At 42.3% G+C, this 21,330-nt stretch overlaps 1 protein-coding gene across 1 annotated transcript; it reads left to right on the forward strand.

Annotated features, from left to right (window-relative positions):
* Positions 1-4,488: 4,488 nt before the first annotated feature.
* Positions 4,489-20,315, forward strand: UGDH (UDP-glucose 6-dehydrogenase). Its single transcript, XM_071556617.1, has 12 exons — positions 4,489-4,717; positions 5,636-5,804; positions 8,084-8,185; positions 9,531-9,731; positions 9,817-10,014; positions 10,386-10,533; positions 11,804-11,898; positions 14,325-14,455; positions 15,122-15,255; positions 16,354-16,445; positions 16,531-16,641; positions 19,071-20,315. Exons 2-12 carry the CDS (start codon positions 5,643-5,645, stop codon positions 19,179-19,181), a joined length of 1,485 nt encoding a protein of 494 aa, XP_071412718.1. The 5' UTR covers positions 4,489-4,717; positions 5,636-5,642; the 3' UTR covers positions 19,182-20,315.
* The last annotated feature ends 1,015 nt before the right edge of the window (positions 20,316-21,330 follow it).

Raw genomic sequence — 21,330 nt, forward strand, 5'->3', positions numbered from 1 at the left:
AAAACACTCTTAAAGTGTAAAGGAAGATACTAGAGATGAGAAAATATGTTTCCTAAGCAGACCAACAAAAAGCCCCACCACGTTCTGAAGGTCACAGGCATTGGTTTGGTGTAAAAAGCAAATCTTAGAAAAGGTGGAAGAGTTTAGGGTGTAACTTGTAGACGAATTGATAAATGATAAACTGAACATGATTAGCAAGAAAAGAATCCCAAGAGAACCCCACACTTACACCAAACACTGCATGTAATATCAAATCTGCTTTCTTATGATGAGTAAAAATCTGGTTTCTTCAGCTCTCCTAGTGCTTTCATGCAGCCTTGTTTGAAATAGAAGGTCCAAACAATCATTTCCCCACTTCATTGAATATTAGCTTGCAATTTGAATCACAAATGCATCTTGTCTCTGACACCGCCTCTGGCTGGATGGTTCTGCTGGCCTTCAGTGTGTAAGGTGAGATACACAATATAACTTTGCGCTGTACTGTAACAGGGGATCAAATCTTCACCTGATGTTACCTGAACAGCTGTTGAGGCAACGGGACAGCTCAGCTGAGTAAAACCCCTCAAAGAAGGGGCTACGCGATGACTTCTCTCCAATGTGGCTGTGATCAAAAGCAGTGCCTTTTCTGGCTGCTCTTACTTCCATTGCATTAATTTTAGCATTTAAGTTTTCTTCACTGTTTTATTGAAATGGCTGTTACACCTGAAGCGGCTCTTCTGCTGGGAGCTACAGGATGCCCCGTGTTGAGAGAGCAGCTTCTGAAGGAACCGCTTTGATGTCTGCTGTGAAGTGTGTGGTTTCCAAGAGTGTCAGAAGACAAAAGATAAAAGAGGCATTTACAAAACAATAGACAAGGCCATCAAATGTAATCATGCCTGGAAGGAAGTGTGAATAATTTCTGTGTATACTGAGAGATTTAAATAATCTAATTAGAGGAAGGTTATATACTGGAAAACAAAATATTGTCATGCAGTACCTTAAAGAAAAGCAGTTGACAGGACATTCTCATCAGGGTTTTCAGAGTGGCCTTCCTCTGACTTCTAAACATTGCTTTAATCCTGCAGGGCTTTTGTTTTTTATTATACTGCAATATTGTCCATGAGTCCAGGTGAAATAATTGTCCATATGTTCTGGGCCCTATGCAAGCAGCCACATTGAACCTGCCCAGAAATTCACTGCATTTTGTGACAAATTTAACCCATAATTGCACTTTGAGGTGCTGGGTGTCGCTAACAAAAAAAATACTGTATTAGATTAACCATAATGGGCAAACTGTCAGTCTGTTTAGCCATGTCAAAGCTCCAGCATGCCAGAGAGGTGGAGGTGAGGAGACGGTGTAAGTAGGGACATACCAGATGTAAAGTGTCTCTCGAAATGATAATGTTGGCTCTGAGCACACGTAGGAGCTTGGGTTCTCAGCTGCCTGTGTTCAAATTTGTGCAGCTGTTGGAGCCTTTTCAGTACACATGCCCAGTCCCACATGTCCTGTATAATCTCTTTAGCTGTGTCTCCTTCCTTCCTTTTAGTGTTGTAAAATACAAAGCAGGGATTCAAATACTGATCCAACTGGTCTTCTGGAACTTTTGTGCCTCAGCCTGGGACTGTTCCTGAGTACCTCAGATTTCCTGGTTACAGGTGGGGTGCCTGCCAGTTGTGCAGTATCAAAAGTTAAAGAGGCTTGAGATACAATGGTGGTTGTTGAATCTGTGTGAGATGTCACTGTCACAAACTGATTGCACAAACACAACCGCCTTTAGTTAATAATCAGCTAAATGTGGTTGGCGATTAGTCTGACATTAAACACTCCCTAAATGATACAAAACTTCTTTCATATCCAGGTCTCCTTGCTGACTTTTTCTCTCATCTTCAGCACCACGGTGCCAAGAGATTACACAATCATGCACTCACTTGCCCTTCATTGTCTTCTCTCTAATTCCCCTCATCCCCCAAATCTGTCATAAATCATTTTCCCTTTGTGTAATGGAAAGCTTGTACATGAGAGGTGAAGAGTGGCCCCACCACCCACCTATGGCATTCAGATCACCCTTTGCTTGGTGGTTTCCAGAAAGGTGGAGACGTCACCTCAAACCCACTACCCAATGTGCTGGAAGAGGGATTCATTTATCTGATCGAGTCAACTGCTGATGCTAAAGAAAAGCATACACCTGAAATCCCATTTGTCATGTTATTTAACTTACTGATCCTGCAATGCAAAAATATTCACAGCCTACACTGAGCCTTCTGAAAAAATGGAGCAGAACTCACACTTTCATTTAAAAAAATAGCCAGCAGTGGCCTTTGCAGCAGCCCAGGGCTGTGTCTCCCAAGCAGCAGTTTCAGGAGGTTTGCCCTGAAGCCTTACATGAGCTTTATTGCCTCTGTGCAATGCTGTAAAAAATTCTGCATACTGGTAAATGATGGGTCTGCCTGAATGGAAAAACAAAGAAGACCTCATCCAGTAATTCAGAATTTTAGCTGTAAGAAGGCGGGGAAACCCAAACTCCCTGCCCTTTTCATTGCAGTGCCTTTGAGCCCTGCATTTTCCCTCTGCCTTCACCTCAGGAGTGTAGGCTATAGGGAAACAAAAGCAGCCGTCACCACCCTTTCACAGAATCACAGAATCATTCAGGTTGGAAAAGACCTCCAAGATCATCGAGTCCAAACTTTCAGGGTTAAGTTGTGCTGTTGTGCAGGAATTCAAGATCCACGTCCTAGGCAGGGGTGTGACAGTCTGTCAGTGAAGGTCCTTTGCTACAAGGAAAGGGACTGGGATCCTGGCCTGCTCCAAGGGCTGTTCAGATATTTGAAACAGCTCTCAAATCATAAATTATAATCAGACCTTTCTCCTCCCAAGAAAGGGCCATGATTACCAGACCTGAAAACACACCCTTTGAAGCTCTTTGGCAAGGTAGTATAGTTGCAGGTGGAGAGTTAGATCCCCACGTTTATGATGTGCATGGCACAGCACTCTCCTGAGGTAAGCACACCTGAACCCCCCAGCCAAGGAAGTGTGACACTCTCACCCTCGTTCTTCACAAACACAGCAGCTAGGAGGTATTACCTGACTCTAATGAACAACTACCCACACATGCAGCAGTAGGCAAGGGGAAGTCCTTCTCACACATGTGGCCTTGCACACAATCATTGTATCTCTGCTGTTTCTACAAAATCCACTCCTCGTGTGTCAGGCACACACTAAGCATGTTACCAACACCCTCGGGGGACCACTTACAGGACCTGAAGTCAGTTTGGCCTTGCCAAGATGGCAACAGGCTATAGAGGGACCAGATAATGATCTTACAGTACAAATGTATGCATTCATGGAGATAGACAGGGAATTTGAACAGGATGGTATAGGTGAGACTGACTTGGTAATGAGAGCTCACCCAGCTACTATTTGCTACACTTAGGTTCCCCTGGAAAAAAGCGGATGTGTTCAAAAGAGAGACATCTGTGCCAATAAGCAGTGAGAAAAGGCATGACTTGTTTTTATTTCAGAATAAACACAGTGAACCCTGCACTTTTGCCAGGTGGTTCTTTGGCTAACCACACTGACTGTGCCAGAATCCTGCGCTGAGCCTGCAAACCTCAGTAGGCTCTTTCAGTAGAAACACACATATTTTACAGGCATTTCTAAAGGACCTGTGATTACAGTATGTACTCATTTAGACAGACATAGATTCTTCTAGGGCAACATCAGATCCTCCAAAGTAAAATAGTGACAGTAAAATATAAACCAGAAATGATTACTTCAATTTTTTAAAATATACTCTAACATCTACAGACAAAAATGCTATGTAAGCACAAGGCAATTCTTTGGTCCCTTTGATAACAACATACATGTATTATCCACCTAGTCTGGCAACACAGAAATTATTATCTGCTAAAAGCATAAATCACTACAATATTGCAGAGGCAGCAAAACCCCACACCACTCAGCTTCTAGGAGATGCAGAGTTTAAATGCACTGGAGAAGAAAAGACTGCAGATTTCTCACAATCTTTCTGCTCCCAAAGTCAGATGCAGTATCCTAATAACATACCATGTTTACACAAAAGGCAAGAGTAGTATCTGAGAACTTTAATATTGCTAGGCAAGAGGTCCCTGGGCAGAGCCCAGATCACAAGGGCAAGAGGCTGCAAGATCCTTTTATTTCCTTACTCTGGGCAATGTTTGTAGCGTGGACTTTACACACTGTACGTAACGTTACCTATCCACGTTTCCCTTCACTTCTCTTTGTTGAGGCAGCGCTACGCTACAGAAGGAAGGAACACTGAGCTCTTCGCTCCACAGTACGCACAGCTGAGGGACAAAACCCACCCACGCGCATATTCACCCACCACAACGCAGTTCTCCCGTAGAAACGTCCCGAGGCCCAGCCCGATCCCAGCCCCAGCCGTGCCCGGGGGCCCCGCCGCGCCCGGGCGGGGCGGTGGGTGCAGTGCCGGGCGGGGCGGCGGCAGCGGCGCTCCCGCCCCGGGCCCGGAGGAGGCGGGACAGCCCCGCCCGGGCCCCCGCCATGAAACAGCCGCCTCGGCCCCGCGGCGGCGCTTTAAATAGCGCCGGCCGCCACCGCTCCCTCCGCACCGGAGCGTCGAGCTGAGCTTGCCGGGCGTTCCCACCGCGCATCCTCCCCGAGCATCCTCCCCAAGCGTCGCCGCCACTCATCCCGGCCCGATCCGTAGCGCCGGGCCCGGACCGTGCCCGCCCGCCCGCGGTGAGTCTCGGAGCTGCCCGGGGGCCCTATCCTGCCCGCTGCGCTGCCCGGGATGGAGCCCGCGGGGCCGGCCCTGTCCTGCCCGCTGCGCTGCCCGGGATGGAGCCCGCGGGGCCGGCCCTGTCCTGCCCGCTGCGCTGCCCGGGATGGAGCCCGCGGGGCCGGCCCTGTCCTGCCCGCTGCGCTGCCCGGGATGGAGCCCGCGGGGCCGGCCCTGTCCTGCCCGCTGCGCTGCCCGGGATGGAGCCCGCGGGGCCGGCCCTGTCCTGCCCGCTGCGCTGCCCGGGATGGAGCCCGCGGGGCCGGCCCTGTCCTGCCCGCTGCGCTGCCCGGGATGGAGCCCGCGGGGCCGGCCCTGTCCTGCCCGCTGCGCTGCCCGGGATGGAGCCCGCGGGGCCGGCCCTGTCCTGCCCGCTGCGCTGCCCGGGATGGAGCCCGCGGGGCCGGCCCTGTCCTGCCCGCTGCGCTGCCCGGGATGGAGCCCGCGGGGCCGGCCCTGTCCTGCCCGCTGCGCTGCCCGGGATGGAGCCCGCGGGGCCGGGCAGTGGCGGGAGCCGCGGCCTCCCTCTCCCGGCCGAGGGGCTCCGGGGCCCGGCCTGGCGCGGCTCTGCCCGCGGCCGTGGGCGCTGCTCCGGCCCGCCCCTGCCGTGGCGGCCGCGATTCCCGTCCCCGGGGCGGTGGCGGCCGCAGAGGCGCTTCCTCGGCCGGGGGGTGTGCCCGCTCCGCAGAGGGGTAGGATCAGAGTCCTCCCGGCTGGGGCGGGAGCAGCGTCTCGTTTCAGGAGTTCAGCCGTAAGGAAACATTCCTGCGGCAGCATAAAAAAATCTGAAATCATGAATGTTCTTTGATTTCCTTGAATTGTTGGCTGCAATTTTAATTTATAGCTCCTGGTTTTCCTTTCCCCCCTCCTCTTACTAGAGCAATCATGTTTGAAATTAAGAAGATTTGCTGCATTGGTGCTGGTTATGTCGGTGGGCCAACCTGTAGTGTTATTGCACAAATGTGTCCCAATATCAAAGTGACTGTCGTGGATGTCAACGAGGCCAGAATCAACGCCTGGAATTCAGATACGCTCCCAATCTATGAGGTAAATGTCACTGTTGTGTCTTCTTCCAGACAGTGTTGTATTTGTTTGCCTTCTGCCATATGACATATCTCCATAGCCCATTTCTGAGGCTTGTCAAGTTTAGCTCACTATTGCCTTTCAAAAAGAGTGTTCTGGAACAGCTGCCTGTCACTACTGCTCATCAAACCAGGTTTTTGAAATAATGCAGTTGATGCAGACAGGTATTAATGGTATTATGAAAGGCCTGGTAAGGAAAACGTAATTCTATCTATAGTGTATTGTACTAAATCATGCTTTCTTTTGAGACCCAGTTTAATCATAACATAGTCCTCTTGCTCTGTTACAGATATCTGCTGTGTTGTAGCACAATATGAATGTGCAATATTTAGTTGTAAGATTTATTCACGTTCTGAATACTGCCAAGGTCCAATCTGTGCTGCTTAACTTTAACTATGTTGAAAGATGTGGACAGTCATGTTCCAGATTCACTTGTACCAAAACCTTCAATATGGCCTGGGAAGGCTAAGCCAAATATAAGTATCACACTATCACTTCTGCATTACAGAGGGACTTGAATTTGAAAATACAGAGAGCAATTTTCTGGTTTGCTTCTCTTAACACTTGTTATTTTCCACTCTTTTTTACCCTAAAAAAATAAGTATCTTTTTTTTGTTTTTTTCATGACATGGTTTTCATAGATTTGAGTTTGTTTCTTTAATAAGAGTGAAAACTTATCTTCACTTATTTCCCAAAGGCAAGGCATCTGTCTGACACTAGCTTACTGTTTTGCTGTAAGAAGTCTTATGAGTCCAGTCTGTGCTGTAACACTAATGCAGATTTTTCCCCTCTTAAAACCAAAGCTATACTGTGACTAAGTGAAGATGAATAGACCACCTTTGTCAACAAATTTAAAGAAAAAATGTGTGTAATGCTCAGATTAGCAGGTGAGACATAAATAAAGTTTATGAAAGCAAGTATTTTATTTTCTGTAAACAGTTAAACTGAATGAGCTAAAGTAGAGCTAGTCTTGGCATGGTATTTAAAAAAAAAAAACAAACTCGCAACATCTGTTTCCTGGAACGGTGTCCTTTGCTTACAAAGAATGTGCAAAAACTGCCAAGAGTTAGGTCAGACAGTTGTAAAATTGAGTCATTGCACAGTGAGGTTTTTGTAATTTTTTTTAGTTTGTTTTTTTAATTTTCAGTGTCAGAAATTGTCTATTGGGCTGCCTTTCTATTCACATCCCAGGAAGGCTGTATTTGGAACACTTAATGGACTGTAACACGTGTAATTTTGCCTGTCCTAAACTTTTGTTTTCTTTTAAGAAGGTGGTATTTAATATAAAATGAGGCAGTAAAAATATTTTGTGTAAGAAAGCTTCTGCTTTATTTTCTTCTCACCATCCAGCGAACCTTTGCCTTTCTGGCATTTACTCAAATATCTAATATCTTGATAGGTGTCCCAAGTTGGAGATTTGGTTGCCAGGTGAAAGTGTATGACTATTCAAACAAAAAGTAAAGGTTTCTTTTATCTATGACAACTATATCTTAGTTCCTTTTCAGACTTACTCGTACAGATTGCTCAGGTATGTGTGACCTCCTTGCTTCTGGTATCTTGAGTGAAAGTGTTAAGGGAAGGGAAAGTGTTATTTGTCTCTGGAAGGAATCTCATCATATTGTGGCTGTGATTCTTCCATATATGGGGTGCCATGATAAACTTAATCTGGCCCAAAAATGGGTGGTTCCTAAAAGGAGTGGTCTTGATCACCCACGTGTCTCTGCTGCCTGTCTTTCACTGGATCTGGGCTTGCCAAAGGACTTCTTTGTGGGGTGTCCTCTTGTGTGCTGAATCAGGTTTAGATCTGGTATTGTGAGGATCATGGAATGTGCAGCTGAGATAAAAAAGAATTGGGATTGACTCTTTTGTTTGCAGCCTAGGGAATATTGTAAGACTTTAGGTCTTGAATCTACTTAACATCCCTCTAGAGGTATTTCTTTAATTGTTGCTCATGGTTCTAGAATTGAGCAGGGGAATAACTGAAGGCTAACATGTGGCTGTGCAGGTAACAATTCAGTGTGACTGAAGGTTTCAAGACAGCATTTTGAGTCTTTTGAGTAAGAAAAGGCTTTACTTGTTTCACTCTGTGAATCTATAGAAACTTTACTTATGGCAGACTGAAAACATGGTGCACTTGGGGGGGGATAAAAAGTCTTTCTATATCTGAAATTATACACTGACTATACAGTTTGTTTTCTAACTGCATTAACCTTTACTGCTTTTTTTTCTGCTCTTTTTTTCAGCCAGGGTTAAAAGAAGTAGTAGAATCATGTCGAGGAAGAAACCTCTTCTTTTCCACCAGTATTGATGATGCCATTAGAGAAGCTGATCTTGTGTTTATTTCGGTAAGTTTCGGGGAAGAAGGTGGTTGTCGGGGAAGAAGGTGGTTGTCGTTGTCTCTTTATTTCTTTCTTTGTTATCAAATCGTTGGCCATTCAGGAAGATGCTTTTGTTTTGTCGCATAGATTCAGTTAACAGTGTCATGTCACTGTCTTTGTTTACTGAGGGAAAGGTGTTAAGTAAGCTTTTAATATATTTTTTTCCTTATAGGCAGTAACACCTTTGACAAATAAACAGGTTCTAAGTCAGATGTTGAGTTTGTTTAGGTGTATGAAGTCTTAGAGCAGAATGTAGTGCAGCTCTGTCATTGCAGCATACTGTGTACTGAAATCTATGGGACCTTGGTAATACTGGTAGTTCCTAGACAGAGATGCAAAATCATATGCTGGTTACTGGTTACAAAGATGACTTACTGCTAGAAGCCTTTAAAAAGTAACATATTAATGGAAAGGAGGGATGGCTTTACTATTCTAGCTTTGGTATTTTGAAGCTGTTGACACCACTGGAAAGAGAATCCAGTCAAATATGAACAGTGTGACCTTTTGTAATCTAGAAGGTTGTTATTAATGCAGAATACAAAAGAACTGATTCATCTTGGTAGGCCACAGTTGAGGGGTTTTTTTGTTCCTTAAGTCGTTTCTGCTTAAGATCTTCTCTTTCTTAGGGCACTGTAGTACGGAGCTCTTTCTGATAATATTTTTTTTCCATTCATTAAGCCAAAAATGAATGCTCTGTGGATGAACAACTGCCACTAATACAGCCCATATAGTGCCACCTGTCTTTGGTTCAAAACATGCTTTTGCATTGTACATGTTGCTATTTCTGTTTTCAGTTTGTAATGAAAAGGATCCTCTGTCTTAATCTAAATGACGTGTTTTCCTTCATGTTGCCTTTTCTATTTACTTCAGTGTAGTAATTTTCATCATCCCTACACTTAGATTTCACTGCAAAGTCAGTTTAAACTATAGTTGCCTCACTAGCCATAAGATTCTTATGTGAACCTTAGTCTTAGTGTGGGACAGGTGACAAAAGGTGGCTGTCTGTAACCATCAAGAAATTACTGGTGTTTCCAGAATAAGGACTACGTTTCACCAAAGCCTGCAGAGCTGCTATGATTTGTGCTTGTTTAAATCCTATTTGAATGAGGGCCAGTGAGCTTTCTGTAGAAAACAAAATGGGTGATTGAGACAGCCAGTAGCTTTTCATCTGATATGGTAACAATAATTCTGGAGTATAAGTATTTTCCTTTCTCTGGGAAGGAAAATATCTGGTGGTCATAGAAATTTCACCTTTACACAGGAGGTGTACTGACCTGTAATACTTCTTCCTCTTCTGTGTATTTGTAATTAGGTTAATACTCCAACAAAGACCTATGGAATGGGAAAAGGCCGAGCAGCTGATCTGAAATACATTGAAGCTTGTGCTAGAAGAATTGTACAGAACTCCAATGGCTACAAAATTGTCACTGAGAAAAGCACAGTTCCAGTACGTGCTGCAGAGAGCATTCGTCGAATATTTGATGCTAATACTAAGCCTAACTTGGATTTGCAGGTAAATATAATCTTTGAGTAGTATATTTGAAGGCTGGTTGTTGCTTTTGGCTTTTATTTGTTGTTCTTTTTTTCTGTACCTGTAGGTGCTGTCTAACCCAGAGTTCCTTGCAGAAGGAACAGCCATCAAGGACCTGAAGAACCCAGACCGAGTGCTTATCGGGGGAGATGACTCTCCAGAGGGACAGAAAGCTGTCCGTGCTCTTTGTGCTGTTTATGAGCACTGGGTGCCCAAAGAAAAAATCCTCACAACCAATACATGGTCATCAGAACTTTCTAAACTGGTTAGTGCTACTCACTGCTGTTCTCTGCAATGAGCAAAGGGTGGGAGTGAGACAAAGCTCAGAAGCAGAATTTCAATGGCACTGAATGCTGCAGCTTGGAAAGATAGGTGGGGTTGGGAGGACACAATATTTATGTCGAAGAATATTAATCTTTCAGTTATCTCAGCTGAGCTAACATGGTATCAACTTTCCATGAAGTCCTTTTCTCACTTTAACTGGCATCTATGTATGAAATTAGTTTATTGTTACCATTTGTATCTCAACAGAGTTGCATAGATACTAAAGTAATCTTTTCAGTACCATCTCCCTTTGGTCTTTGGACATCTTGGTTTCTGAAAAATAAAGTTCTTGACTATGCATTTTATTTACAGGCAGCTAATGCTTTCCTTGCTCAAAGAATCAGCAGTATTAACTCAATCAGTGCCCTGTGTGAAGCTACAGGAGCAGATGTTGAAGAAGTTGCAAGAGCTATTGGAACAGACCAAAGAATTGGAAATAAATTTCTCAAAGCCAGTGTCGGTAAATGAAAAATCCCTACTTTTTTCTTCTTTTCCCCCCGACCCCTGGGCTTCTGTTTAACAGGTTTACTAGTAGTATTTTGAAGTAAGTAATCTGATACTCTAAATTATTTTACAGCATTAGAAGTGGTTAATGTATGAAAATATTGTGGCAGAGTACTAGTATAAATCCTTTTTATCTGGTTAAATGTCTAGGACTGAAGTTGCTCTGGAGAGTTCTGAGTGCATGGTTTATCCTGCCAGTGACACTGGAAAGAAAAGCAGCAACTGTATTTTTCTTGATGATGGTGCTCTCTGAGATGTCTTCCGAATTGTAACTGCTGCAGTTCTGTTCGGAAGTTGCTGCCAGTGGCCTGAGAGCAGGGGGACACCTCTAGGTCAGAATGTGTGATGGCAGCTTCCAATTTGTAGGACGAATTCGTGGAATTGTTAAGGCTGGAAAAGATCTCCAAGACAGAGTCCAACCTTTGACCATTCACCACCTTGTCAATTAGACCATGGCACTAAGTGCCACATCCAGTCATTTCTTGATTAGATTTATTAGAGAGTAATACCTGATAAAGTGGTGATCAGTACATCAAACTTTCAAACTTCAGAACAAGACTAAAGCCTTCTTTGTATGACTTCATGCTAGAAAGTGTAACTTCAAAATAACCTTATTAAATATAGCCTATCCTAGAGTCTATGTAAGAGTGAAAAATAGATAGCAAATACATTACCAGAATTCCTCCTAGGTTATTATAATTCCTTCAACAATGTGTTGTTTCTGGGATTCTGCTTGCTGAGCAAAGTTCTAGGTTCAAAGATCCCTCTGATTGTCTCAGTTCTCCCTTAGTCAGCTGTGGTGATCTTTGGTTCTTGCCAGTGGCTAGTTATCCATTTGGGGATGTGGGAGGAAAAAACCTAGTTTTAACACATTTATCTTGAGAAATACTAATGTAAATCTTGAGGTGGGGTGAGAGCGAGTCCAGAAGTTTGTCCACCTACTTGTAATAATACAAGATAGCCCATAGTTGCTTTTTTTCATACCAGTCCCTGAGCCTGGGTTAAAACTTTCACTGACTTCAATGGAAGCTGAAGCAGATTTTAAGGCTTCTGTAACTAACAAAGTGAGTATGTCCAGGAGTTGGATTTTTGAGAGATTAAGGTTTTTCATTTGCTAACAAATACTGGGAATAATTGTAATGCTGACTATGGCAACGATTACCAAAAGCTATTTGATTCCACAGTTTGGCTTAGATCAGTACCTTAGTCACAATTTTCTCTTTCAGGGTTTGGAGGTAGCTGTTTTCAGAAGGATGTCTTGAATTTAGTGTACCTCTGTGAGGCACTGAACCTACCTGAGGTAGCTCGCTACTGGCAACAGGTACAAGCTCTTCAGGTTTTTGAGGGTGGTGTTTCTTTAGTGCTCAGATTTCAGGCATTGACCTTTATGCATTGTCCACATATAATCTGTATTCCAGCTCTAAGGAGCACATAGCTTAATGCTATCACCTTTATATTTTAGTGGCATTAGATACTTGGGGGTGCTTAGACTTTTTTGGGGTGAATTAAATTGTCTGGACAAAATGAATTGGAGAGTTGTCTAAAAGCAACAATAATTACTTCATTGGTCAGTTATGCCCCATCTATACTGAAGTAGTGTTTCTTACATGATTATCTGGGTCATTGTGTTCATGGAATTACTTAGGCTTTGTTGGCTTTGCAAGGTTCTAGTCCCCCAGAGGGTCCCTAATAATCCCTCTCAAGTGTCAGAAGCTTGGCTGGATCTCACTCATAATTCCCTTATAACTACCTGTAAAACTCTGCCATCCCTGAGTGCTGTCTTTGACTTCTGTCAGCTGCTTCCATTACTTGTGATGTCCAGTGGCTCTATATGTCCTGGTCAGGTAGTTTAACCTCCAGCCAGGGGCTGGTCAGCAGTAACTCTTACATTAATTGCTTGGGACAAAGAAGACATGGGTTTTAAGCCATCTGCTTTCAAAAATTTGGATTGACATCTGCCTTAAAAATGTCCTTCCTTGGGATAGCCTGGTCCATGGTGGAGAGGCTTGCAATCCCATCAGTAAAGAGACAGTTGCCTGAACCTTGTGCAAGCATCCGGGAGAGGCTTTGGTTCAGTATGACTTGGGTGGATTGGCACAGTAGGAAAGAAGAGGAGCCCCAGGTTCTGGTATTTGCTTCAAGAACTGCTGCTTTTATTCAGCATAACATACAAGCAGACAACAGAATTCCTGATGCAGTGGAGCTTCAGGAACTAACATGTCACCTTACTGATAATCTGAATAGGGAAAAATTAACACTATCTTGAAAGAAACAAAAGTCTTTTGGCTCTGTCCTCTGAGATCACAAGGTTCCTTCTCAAAATGCAGCCTACTTGGTACCTTGGCAACCCAAAGGGATAGGAACACTTAGAGTTTGCTCTGTCTAGAGGCTGGGGTTTTTTGTTCAACTTAACCAAAGCCTAAAAGGTTGGTTTGTTACTGTAACTCGTTCAAGTGCTTTTAGTGTTTTTATGCTCTTATTTTCTTTTAAGAACATTTCTTTGCTGTGTTTCTACACAGCTTACTAAGCTGTGGATAAATGGGATAGTGAGAACAGCTGCTGCAGAGTTAGGGTAAGGTAAAATCCTGTGCTCTTGTAGGACAACCCCCTGTCTGCATCTTCTGCTTCCTCAGAGATGAGTCTGCCCCAGCCCACACATCTCAGATTGTGTAATGCACACGTGTGTGCACCCATATAGGCAACTGTATGAACCCCTTCATTGTGGCCTGAGTGCTGCACTCTCAGCAGCCCATACATACGGGACAGCTCAGATCAGATCCAAATTCTGGAGGATATGCTGCTCTGAACGGTCCTAGAATCCTAACTTTTATTCTCTCTGGCTTTTAGGCAGGGCAGGAGTCTCTAATACCAGAATCTTCATTCCTTGAAAACTTTAACCTATGGAAAGAAATATATTCCTCTTGCCCTGTCAGCTGTGCATTTGTTGCCTGTCACTGCCCTGTTAAATTGCATAAATCTGGCTGCTTTTATTTCTTTTCCTCAAATAAATCTGGTTCACTAATATCCTTCTACTGTATAGTTTATACCTTATGTTTCACAGACTGCTGCTATTAATTTTTAATTTGGGTTAAAAATATCAAAACCCAGAGGGATGTGTGTAGGTCCTTGCAGTCCACTTTGGACACTGACTAGGTGGGGGAATTGACCTTTCCTGTCCTAATAGTGATCCAGTGTCCCCTGTGTAAGGGCTGGAGATCAAAGTATTGCAGCAGGCTGGTGGAAAGCACAGGAACAACTGGTGATTGAACCCACTTTCATTTAATAATAAAATAACAAAAGTGAGGCACTCAAAAATGTGGTTGACTTACACTAGTTTTGTGTATTGGTATCTGTTAGTGTGGATTAGAAAGGCTGAAAATGTACTCACAGTTGTTCCGTGCCATGTAAAGAAGTGTAGGTCTGGCAATGGGATGTCCATGTGACAGAAAATGGAAAGCAAGAAGTTGTAATTTATTTTTTTAGAACAATCTGAAAAACCCCCTAGCATTTAAACTAGATAATGCAGGATAGGATGTATGTGTATCTATAGTGACTGATTAAAGTAGTATATATCTCAGAATTCAATAAATTAATTTAATTTAACTTAAATTAACTAAAAAATATGTAACTTTCACTTTTAAGCCTCTGTTAAACTTGTGTGGGTAGCTTGGCTTGATTGTTGATAGAATCTGCTGATAGTTTAAAATGCGTCCCTTCTGTACCATCATGTCTTATATATCTTTTCAGGTAATAGACATGAATGATTATCAGAGAAGAAGATTTGCCTCCCGCATTATTGACAGCTTGTTCAATACTGTGACTGACAAAAAGATTGCTATTTTAGGGTTTGCCTTCAAAAAGGATACTGGGGACACAAGGTAAGAAAGCAAGCTAAGTTCACTACTGGGGATTCTGTGCCGATGTCACCAGCCATGCAGCTGAACCCCCAGCAGAATTGCATTAACAGAAATAGCTGAGATATGGGACCTTTCATTTATGGTGCTCGAATCAGTTTCTGACAAGGTTTAGTCTTTTTTACATGGGTGAGATTATTGATTCTTGACCTCTACAACATTGAAACATTCAGAAAATCAAGTAGGTAACTCTGGTTCTTGCTGACTTGCATAAGCAAAGATGTATTTTGAGAGTTCTTCCCTTCTCCAGAGAAAAGAATGCAAACATGATTGCAGCTGGTTCAAAATTGCTACGTGAAGCCAAAGTTTTGGCTTTATTTCCTGAGGATGATTAAATTCTCTTCCTGTAAAGCTCGAAGTTGATACAATTCTTCAGCTGCAGTTTGTGGGGAATGCTCATAAGCTCTATGCCTTCTTAATTATGGTCAGTAGGAGTCCTGGGACTTGTTTTTCATGTTATTCTCCTTGGTATCCCTCAAGATTTCAGGTTTGCTGCTGGCATGGCTGTCACTAAGGTATTTAATGTGAAACTGGTAGAAAAGCTCTGGCGTTGGCTATCATGATAGTTGAAGACTTTCATTACTTAAAACATGCCACCTGGTTCTTTAACTGATTGATTCTTTTCCCTAGAGAGTCATCCAGTATCTACATTAGCAAGTATTTAATGGATGAAGGAGCAAAGCTCCATATCTACGACCCCAAAGTACCTAAGGAACAAATCATCTTGGATCTCTCGCATCCAGGTGTCTCAGAAGATAACCAAGGTAACAATGCTCATGTACAGCTTACTCCTCACTTCCCACCCTATTCTCAATGTACATGGGGTCGGTTTAAATATTATTAATTCACTTTCAGCATGATGTTGTGCTGTTGGTTACACTTACTAGATTGCCTTTGCTCAGAGGATTTCTCTAACTCTTCTGCCTTTCCCCACAGCATTTATAGATAAATGCTAATTCTGAACTATTGTGTATTTTTTAGATAATATTAATTCAAATAGATGCCAAGAGTTTTCTCTCTACCTAATTAAAAGGAAGAGAAAGAGGAATGTCCAGGAGAGACTAGTGTTGTTCTGACAGCTCCTTTGTGTCTTGAGTTTTTTCTTGTATATTTAAAATAGAAATAAAGAAGTAATTCTAGAATTCACTGTTGAGCATTCTCCGTTCCCTTATCACTTCCAAATTCATTTGTTCCCTTAAATTTAAGAAGACTTTAATCACCTATGACTAGGAATTTCTTGAGGAGAGTCTGGGGGTATTTGGGACCTCTATTTTCTTGTTGTAGAGGAGGGAAAATTGAGTTGGTGGAGGGATAGATCAGCCTTGCATAGGTGAAGAGAATGGAGGAAAGTGAGCTGTGATGAAGGGTGAAGGGTGTATGTTATTTGCAATGCCCTTGAAGTGGCGGGAAAAGGCAGGCTTGCCTCTAGGCAGCTGCTCAGGCAGTCAGAGGATGAAGGCAGCCCCTGGGGAGCCATGTGTGTCTTCTCTGGTGTGAACTGAGGGTTAAATAGAAGCTGTGATGTGCTGCTACTGTACAGGCAGTGACCTCTGCGAGAGCTGGCGGTTGAACACTCTGTAGTACCCTCTAATTCTAGAGATGTGCTTGACTGTTTACATCGAATTTGAATGCTTGACTTAAAATATTTATTAGCTCTGACTCTATTCCAATGCCAGGTACAAGCTACTTCTATTTAAATAAGTAAAATCAAAGTGGCAGATATCTTGGTCGGAAATATCTATGTGAGTGACTTGAAACTGCTCATTTGTGTAGGGCAAGGAAGGAGACTCATTTACCAGGAGTGTGCTGGATTGATGCTAAAGATTTGTGCACAATAAAACTTTATTTTCCTTCTCTTACAGTGTCTCGGTTGGTCACTATCAGTAAAGATCCCTATGAAGCCTGTGATGGTGCTCATGCCCTTGTAATTTGCACTGAATGGGACATGTTTAAGGTAAATGTTATCTTGAATTTGAACTAAAGGAAAAGGGCAGAAGTGTTACCTTACTTACTTTATTTGCTTTAATTACCATTTACAGGAGTTGGATTATGAACGTATTCATAAGAAAATGCTCAAGCCTGCATTTATCTTTGATGGTAGGAGAGTTCTAGATGATCTTCACAATGAGCTGCAAGTCATTGGCTTCCAGGTAATCAGCTGGGTGATACTGCTTGTGTTTCTTCTGTTCTCTTCCCTCTTCAATGGCTGAGTAGCAAGGTTAAAAAAACCCTCTTCAGGTAAGGATTTAGAAGTCAACCTGTCTGTTCCTGTGTCTCTTCACCAGTGCTGTCTTCCTCCATTATGTTAATACTTTCATTGACTGATGCTCTATTAAAATTCAAGCTACTTCAGATTCTGCCACGAACATTTAGCAATATAAGTCTGCCTTAGGATCAGAGTAATTTTCCCCACCTGGAAATTTATTTTAATACCACCACAACAAAAAAAAGGGCAGCTTTTAAAATTGACAGCAGCAATAGCCAAACACACTTCCTGCAGAAGTAAATGTAAGCTGTGAATACCCTTTTTGCACCTCACAGAAGACATAGGCAGGTTCACTGGAAATATGAGACCTAAAGACAAGATGTAATACAGGTAACAAATGTTTATCAGCCAGTGAGATTCTTCACTTGGACAGAGTGTTGGGCTCTTCTCCCTGAGGTTCAGCTGATACTGGAGGTGAAAGCAAGTGTTATGAAGATATATCTGAAGATCAGTCAGTGAAATGCTCAAGTGTTACATGGGAGGTTGGAGGAGATGATTGATTAGTCTTCTGTGATTAAGATCAACTAGAAGGTCAAAACAATGATGTTTGTTTACACCAAAGAGAGGACCCAGAAACAAAGGCTCAACTTTTTAATAACTAAGCATTTTGCTAAGCTAATAGCAGATTCTACATCAAATTATAACTCACATGATGCTTCTCCTAGGAGTTTCTCTTCTGAAGTCTTCGGTGGCTTAAAGACTTTCCAGACTAGACTGTACCTTTGCATTTCTTCTATGAAATTCTAGTTGAATTTTTAACCAATTTGTGAGTCTCCCATCTGCAACCCTGTTGGTCATCCAGGTTTATAATTCAGATTCTTCATCCAGAATATCATTACAAAGACATTTAACAATTGACCTATATTCTCTCCATAAAATAAAATGGTTTTTGTCTGTAATGGACAACCCCACAACTTAAAGGCCCTATTCTTTTTAACTTCCCTTGTTAAAAGCTGTTGGGTTAAACAGCCTGATGCTAGTAGCAATTCCATTGTATACAGTCCAAACCAATGAATTTGAGCTGGTTTAATTTTTGTCTTAAACTGGAGTTTAAGTGACTTTTAATGCACCACTTCAGTTATAACCCACTTGTACAGTGGAAGCTTAATTCAGGCATACAAATGTGAAGCTCTGATTCTAGGCAAAGTAATTTCTGATCTGAGGGAAAAATCTACTCAGGTCTCAAGCAGGGAAAGCAGAGTAAACCTTGATTGAAGGGCTTGAAGCACTTTTGGCATAGACATAGATTTTTGGCATTTGACTAATATTAAAATCACCAAGTCCCTGAATAATGTGATAGAAGCGTCTCAGCCAGACATATTAAGAACAAAATCTAGAAGCCAGATCAGGTGCATGTTTCAGTTGTTTCATTCCATGTACTCTTGAGTTCTGTGATTATTCATATAATAGCTATAGGATTTCTCTTTTGATATTTTCTCCCTGTCTAAACCACAGTTATTTACACTGCTTGTGAACCAGGTTGTATAAATTGATTTAACCAGGCAGGTGTAGGTGTAGCTGTTAATGGGCAGATATGGTACATACAGCTCTCTTGACTGTTTAAACAGCTCTCTTTGGAGTTAACTCAGATGTCTGTCTAGAATATATTCATCAAAATTTTGTTAAAATAGTTGAAGTATTTTGTCTTTTGATGCTTTGCATCTGGCCTGCATTACTTCAGAGAAAAGCTGCACCTCTGCTTCTTTACTGAGTGTCTGAACTGTCTTACTAGTAGGTGTTCTGTTTTTTTGCAAGGTCTGTTTTTAGTGATTTACGTTAGTCTGACTGAGAAATTAAGGGAACTTGCCTTGCTCTTTTAATTTTGCAGTACCTGGTTTGTGTGTGCATTGGCTTTGTTGCATGATTTCTCTTGTATAGTGTTGGCTGCCTTTAGTCCTCCAGAATTGTGTTGCTTCAAAAACAGCCCACTGCATCAAGGAGGGGAAAATATTTTTTATGCTAATTTAGTTTAACTTTTTAGAAGAAGGAGACTAAACCCACATTTTATGAATACTCAGAAACATTTTATGGTATTTAAGAGTTCTGTGGAAGCTGAGGCAGATGAATGTTCAAATTAGCAAAGTAGGCTTTAAGTAGGTAAAACAGGCACCTGTGAAAGGCTGGTTGGTTTTTGGGCTTTTTAAAATCTGCAACTCCAATGACAGAAACTGTCCCTGGGCACACTGTGCACTGTGGCTTGTGTTTTTCTAGTGTTCCTGAAATGTGGTCATGGTCCTGGATTCAATTTGCAGGTTCCTCATAGGCTGTCATGATTGTTAGCTTGCCTCACTCCATAAATGTGTTTTGTTTCAGATTGAAACCATTGGGAAGAAGGTGTCAGCCAAAAGAATTCCTTTCGCTTCTTCATGTGAAATTCCGAAGTTCAGCCTGCAGGACCCACCTGTCAAAAAGCCTAGAGTATAATGTTTGATAGGTACTGAATGAATTCTGTGGATCTTCTTAGTGATAACTGTAAGACTATGCTTTTTTGTAAGGGATTATATTTTTCATAAACCAATTTTACACTATAACTGGTTACCTGGTACATGTGAATTCTGTCTATTTTCAAATCTCTATTTTTATAGCAATTTTTTTTGTTATTGAAGATGGTACAGACCTGTTTTTAATAATGAATCATCTTTTAAGTGGAAAGCTTATTTACAAACTGCAGATTTCTGCTTCCAGAAATGTTCCTAAACAGCACTTTAAATGTTTCCAGTGATACAAAAGCAAAAGTGGAATCTCTTTTTGTCTTCGTCCAATTATGGATGGTGAGCAGGAACTCTGGTCTCACCAGCTTTTCATTTCTTTTGGGGTGATTCTTTGCCACGTTAAATGCTTGCTCTAACTGGCATGGAAGTCAAAAATCAGTTCAAAGTAAACTGGTGGCTTTAGGTTCAGCCCTAAAGTAGAACTGACACAACAGTAACACCCCAATCCTGGCTGAGATAATGGGCACTGATGCTGCCTGAACTGCACCCTGTCGGGAAGCCAGATAGTTCTGCAGGCATCAATCATGTAATTAATGCAGGTGGACCAGCTGCTCTCAACTGATCCCCTGGCAAATACTCACTTTTGATTCTTTGGTTGTCTTGCCTACATTCCAAGTGCAGCCACAAAAGTCAGTGGTTTAATCAGATTCCTGGGGCAATTATTTCCTAAATTACAGCAACACAATGTATCTTCAGCAGAGGAGCATTCTGCTTGTTTGAACATTGAATTTAAGCAGAATTATCTTAATTTGGTGTCAGCCCAAGCAGAAAACAATTATTTGTTTTGATGTTAACTGATGGTTATATTTTTCCTTCCTTCTGCTTACATACTTCATCTCAAAGCAGCTTTTTAAATGAATCTGCAAAAAATTAAATCTCTGCTGTGAATAAATTATTAAAAATAAATTCAGCCCCAAAAGTTAGTCAGCTTGCTACCTCATTTAATTAGCAGGAATGAATACTTACTATGTTATCTTGATATTTTTGGCTTTGCTGTTACTTTATTTCTACTTGTTTTTATTATTCTCAATTGGCCAGTGCTATTAAAATCCTTGAGATGACAGTATTTGTGTTTGGCTTGTTGCGTGGGGTTGTGAAATGGAGGGGAGGATGGAGAAGGATGACCGTGAACAGGTTTCAGACTAGAAGGTATAGATGTCTTAGTTGAGTAATAAATTGTTGGGATATTAGAGAATTATCCTTAAACTCTTTATTCAACTGGTGTGCCTTCACGTGTGCTGTGTCAACAGTTAAACAGAGGGTAAAATCAGTATCTTGGTAATGACTATTACCATAACTACTTACCCACAGAAACAGAGGTACAGTCATAGCTTTTGGACAGATACTTGAAGATTTAAGGCTTTTGTGTAACAGTACAAGATACTGTTACCTGTCTGGAGTCGTGGTATCCTTGAACCAGAGGCTTTCAGATTCTGCACATTAATGGCTGCCACACAGGGACTTGCTCTGGCACTTTGGGCAAATGTGCCTCAGGCTTTTTGTCCTACTGTGAGATTCTCCTCAAAGGAGCACATCAGAAGCCACTCAGAGGGAGTGGGAATTATGGGGGCTTTAACCAAACTCATCTTTCATCATGCCATCTCCCTGACTGACTAGTGCTGCTTTCATGCCACACCCACAGAGCAGGGACAACCCTGCAATAGTTGTGGTACTTCCAGCTGTTGGAAGTCATTGCAGAAGGGCATCCTTCTGGCTACCTCTGTCCCCATGGCATGTGAAGGGGTGGGCAGGCTGGTGCATTCTCCCTGGGGTTTAAGACGAGGGTACTGACAAGTTGTGCTTGAAGAGTCTCTTGCCTTTGACCATTCAGGTTAGCACAGCACCACTTCAGGGCTCATCTTAACCAGGAGGGTGAGTAGCAGCATCAGAAAGTTAGGATGGTTTTCAGAAATTTACACAGCTGTAGTAGTGCCTCTGTACTGAACTTGTTCTCATCAGTTTGAAGCAGAGGATTAACAGTCAGTCGTATGTGAAGTGTTGCTTCTGTTTGGAATGTGCAACTATTCATGACCTTTCAGTGGCTTTTCACATACCATCCCAAGGAGATGGAGGAACCAGGT

The sequence above is a fragment of the Pithys albifrons genome, chromosome 5 (assembly GCF_047495875.1).
Source record: "Pithys albifrons albifrons isolate INPA30051 chromosome 5, PitAlb_v1, whole genome shotgun sequence".
Classification (NCBI taxonomy): domain Eukaryota; kingdom Metazoa; phylum Chordata; class Aves; order Passeriformes; family Thamnophilidae; genus Pithys; species Pithys albifrons.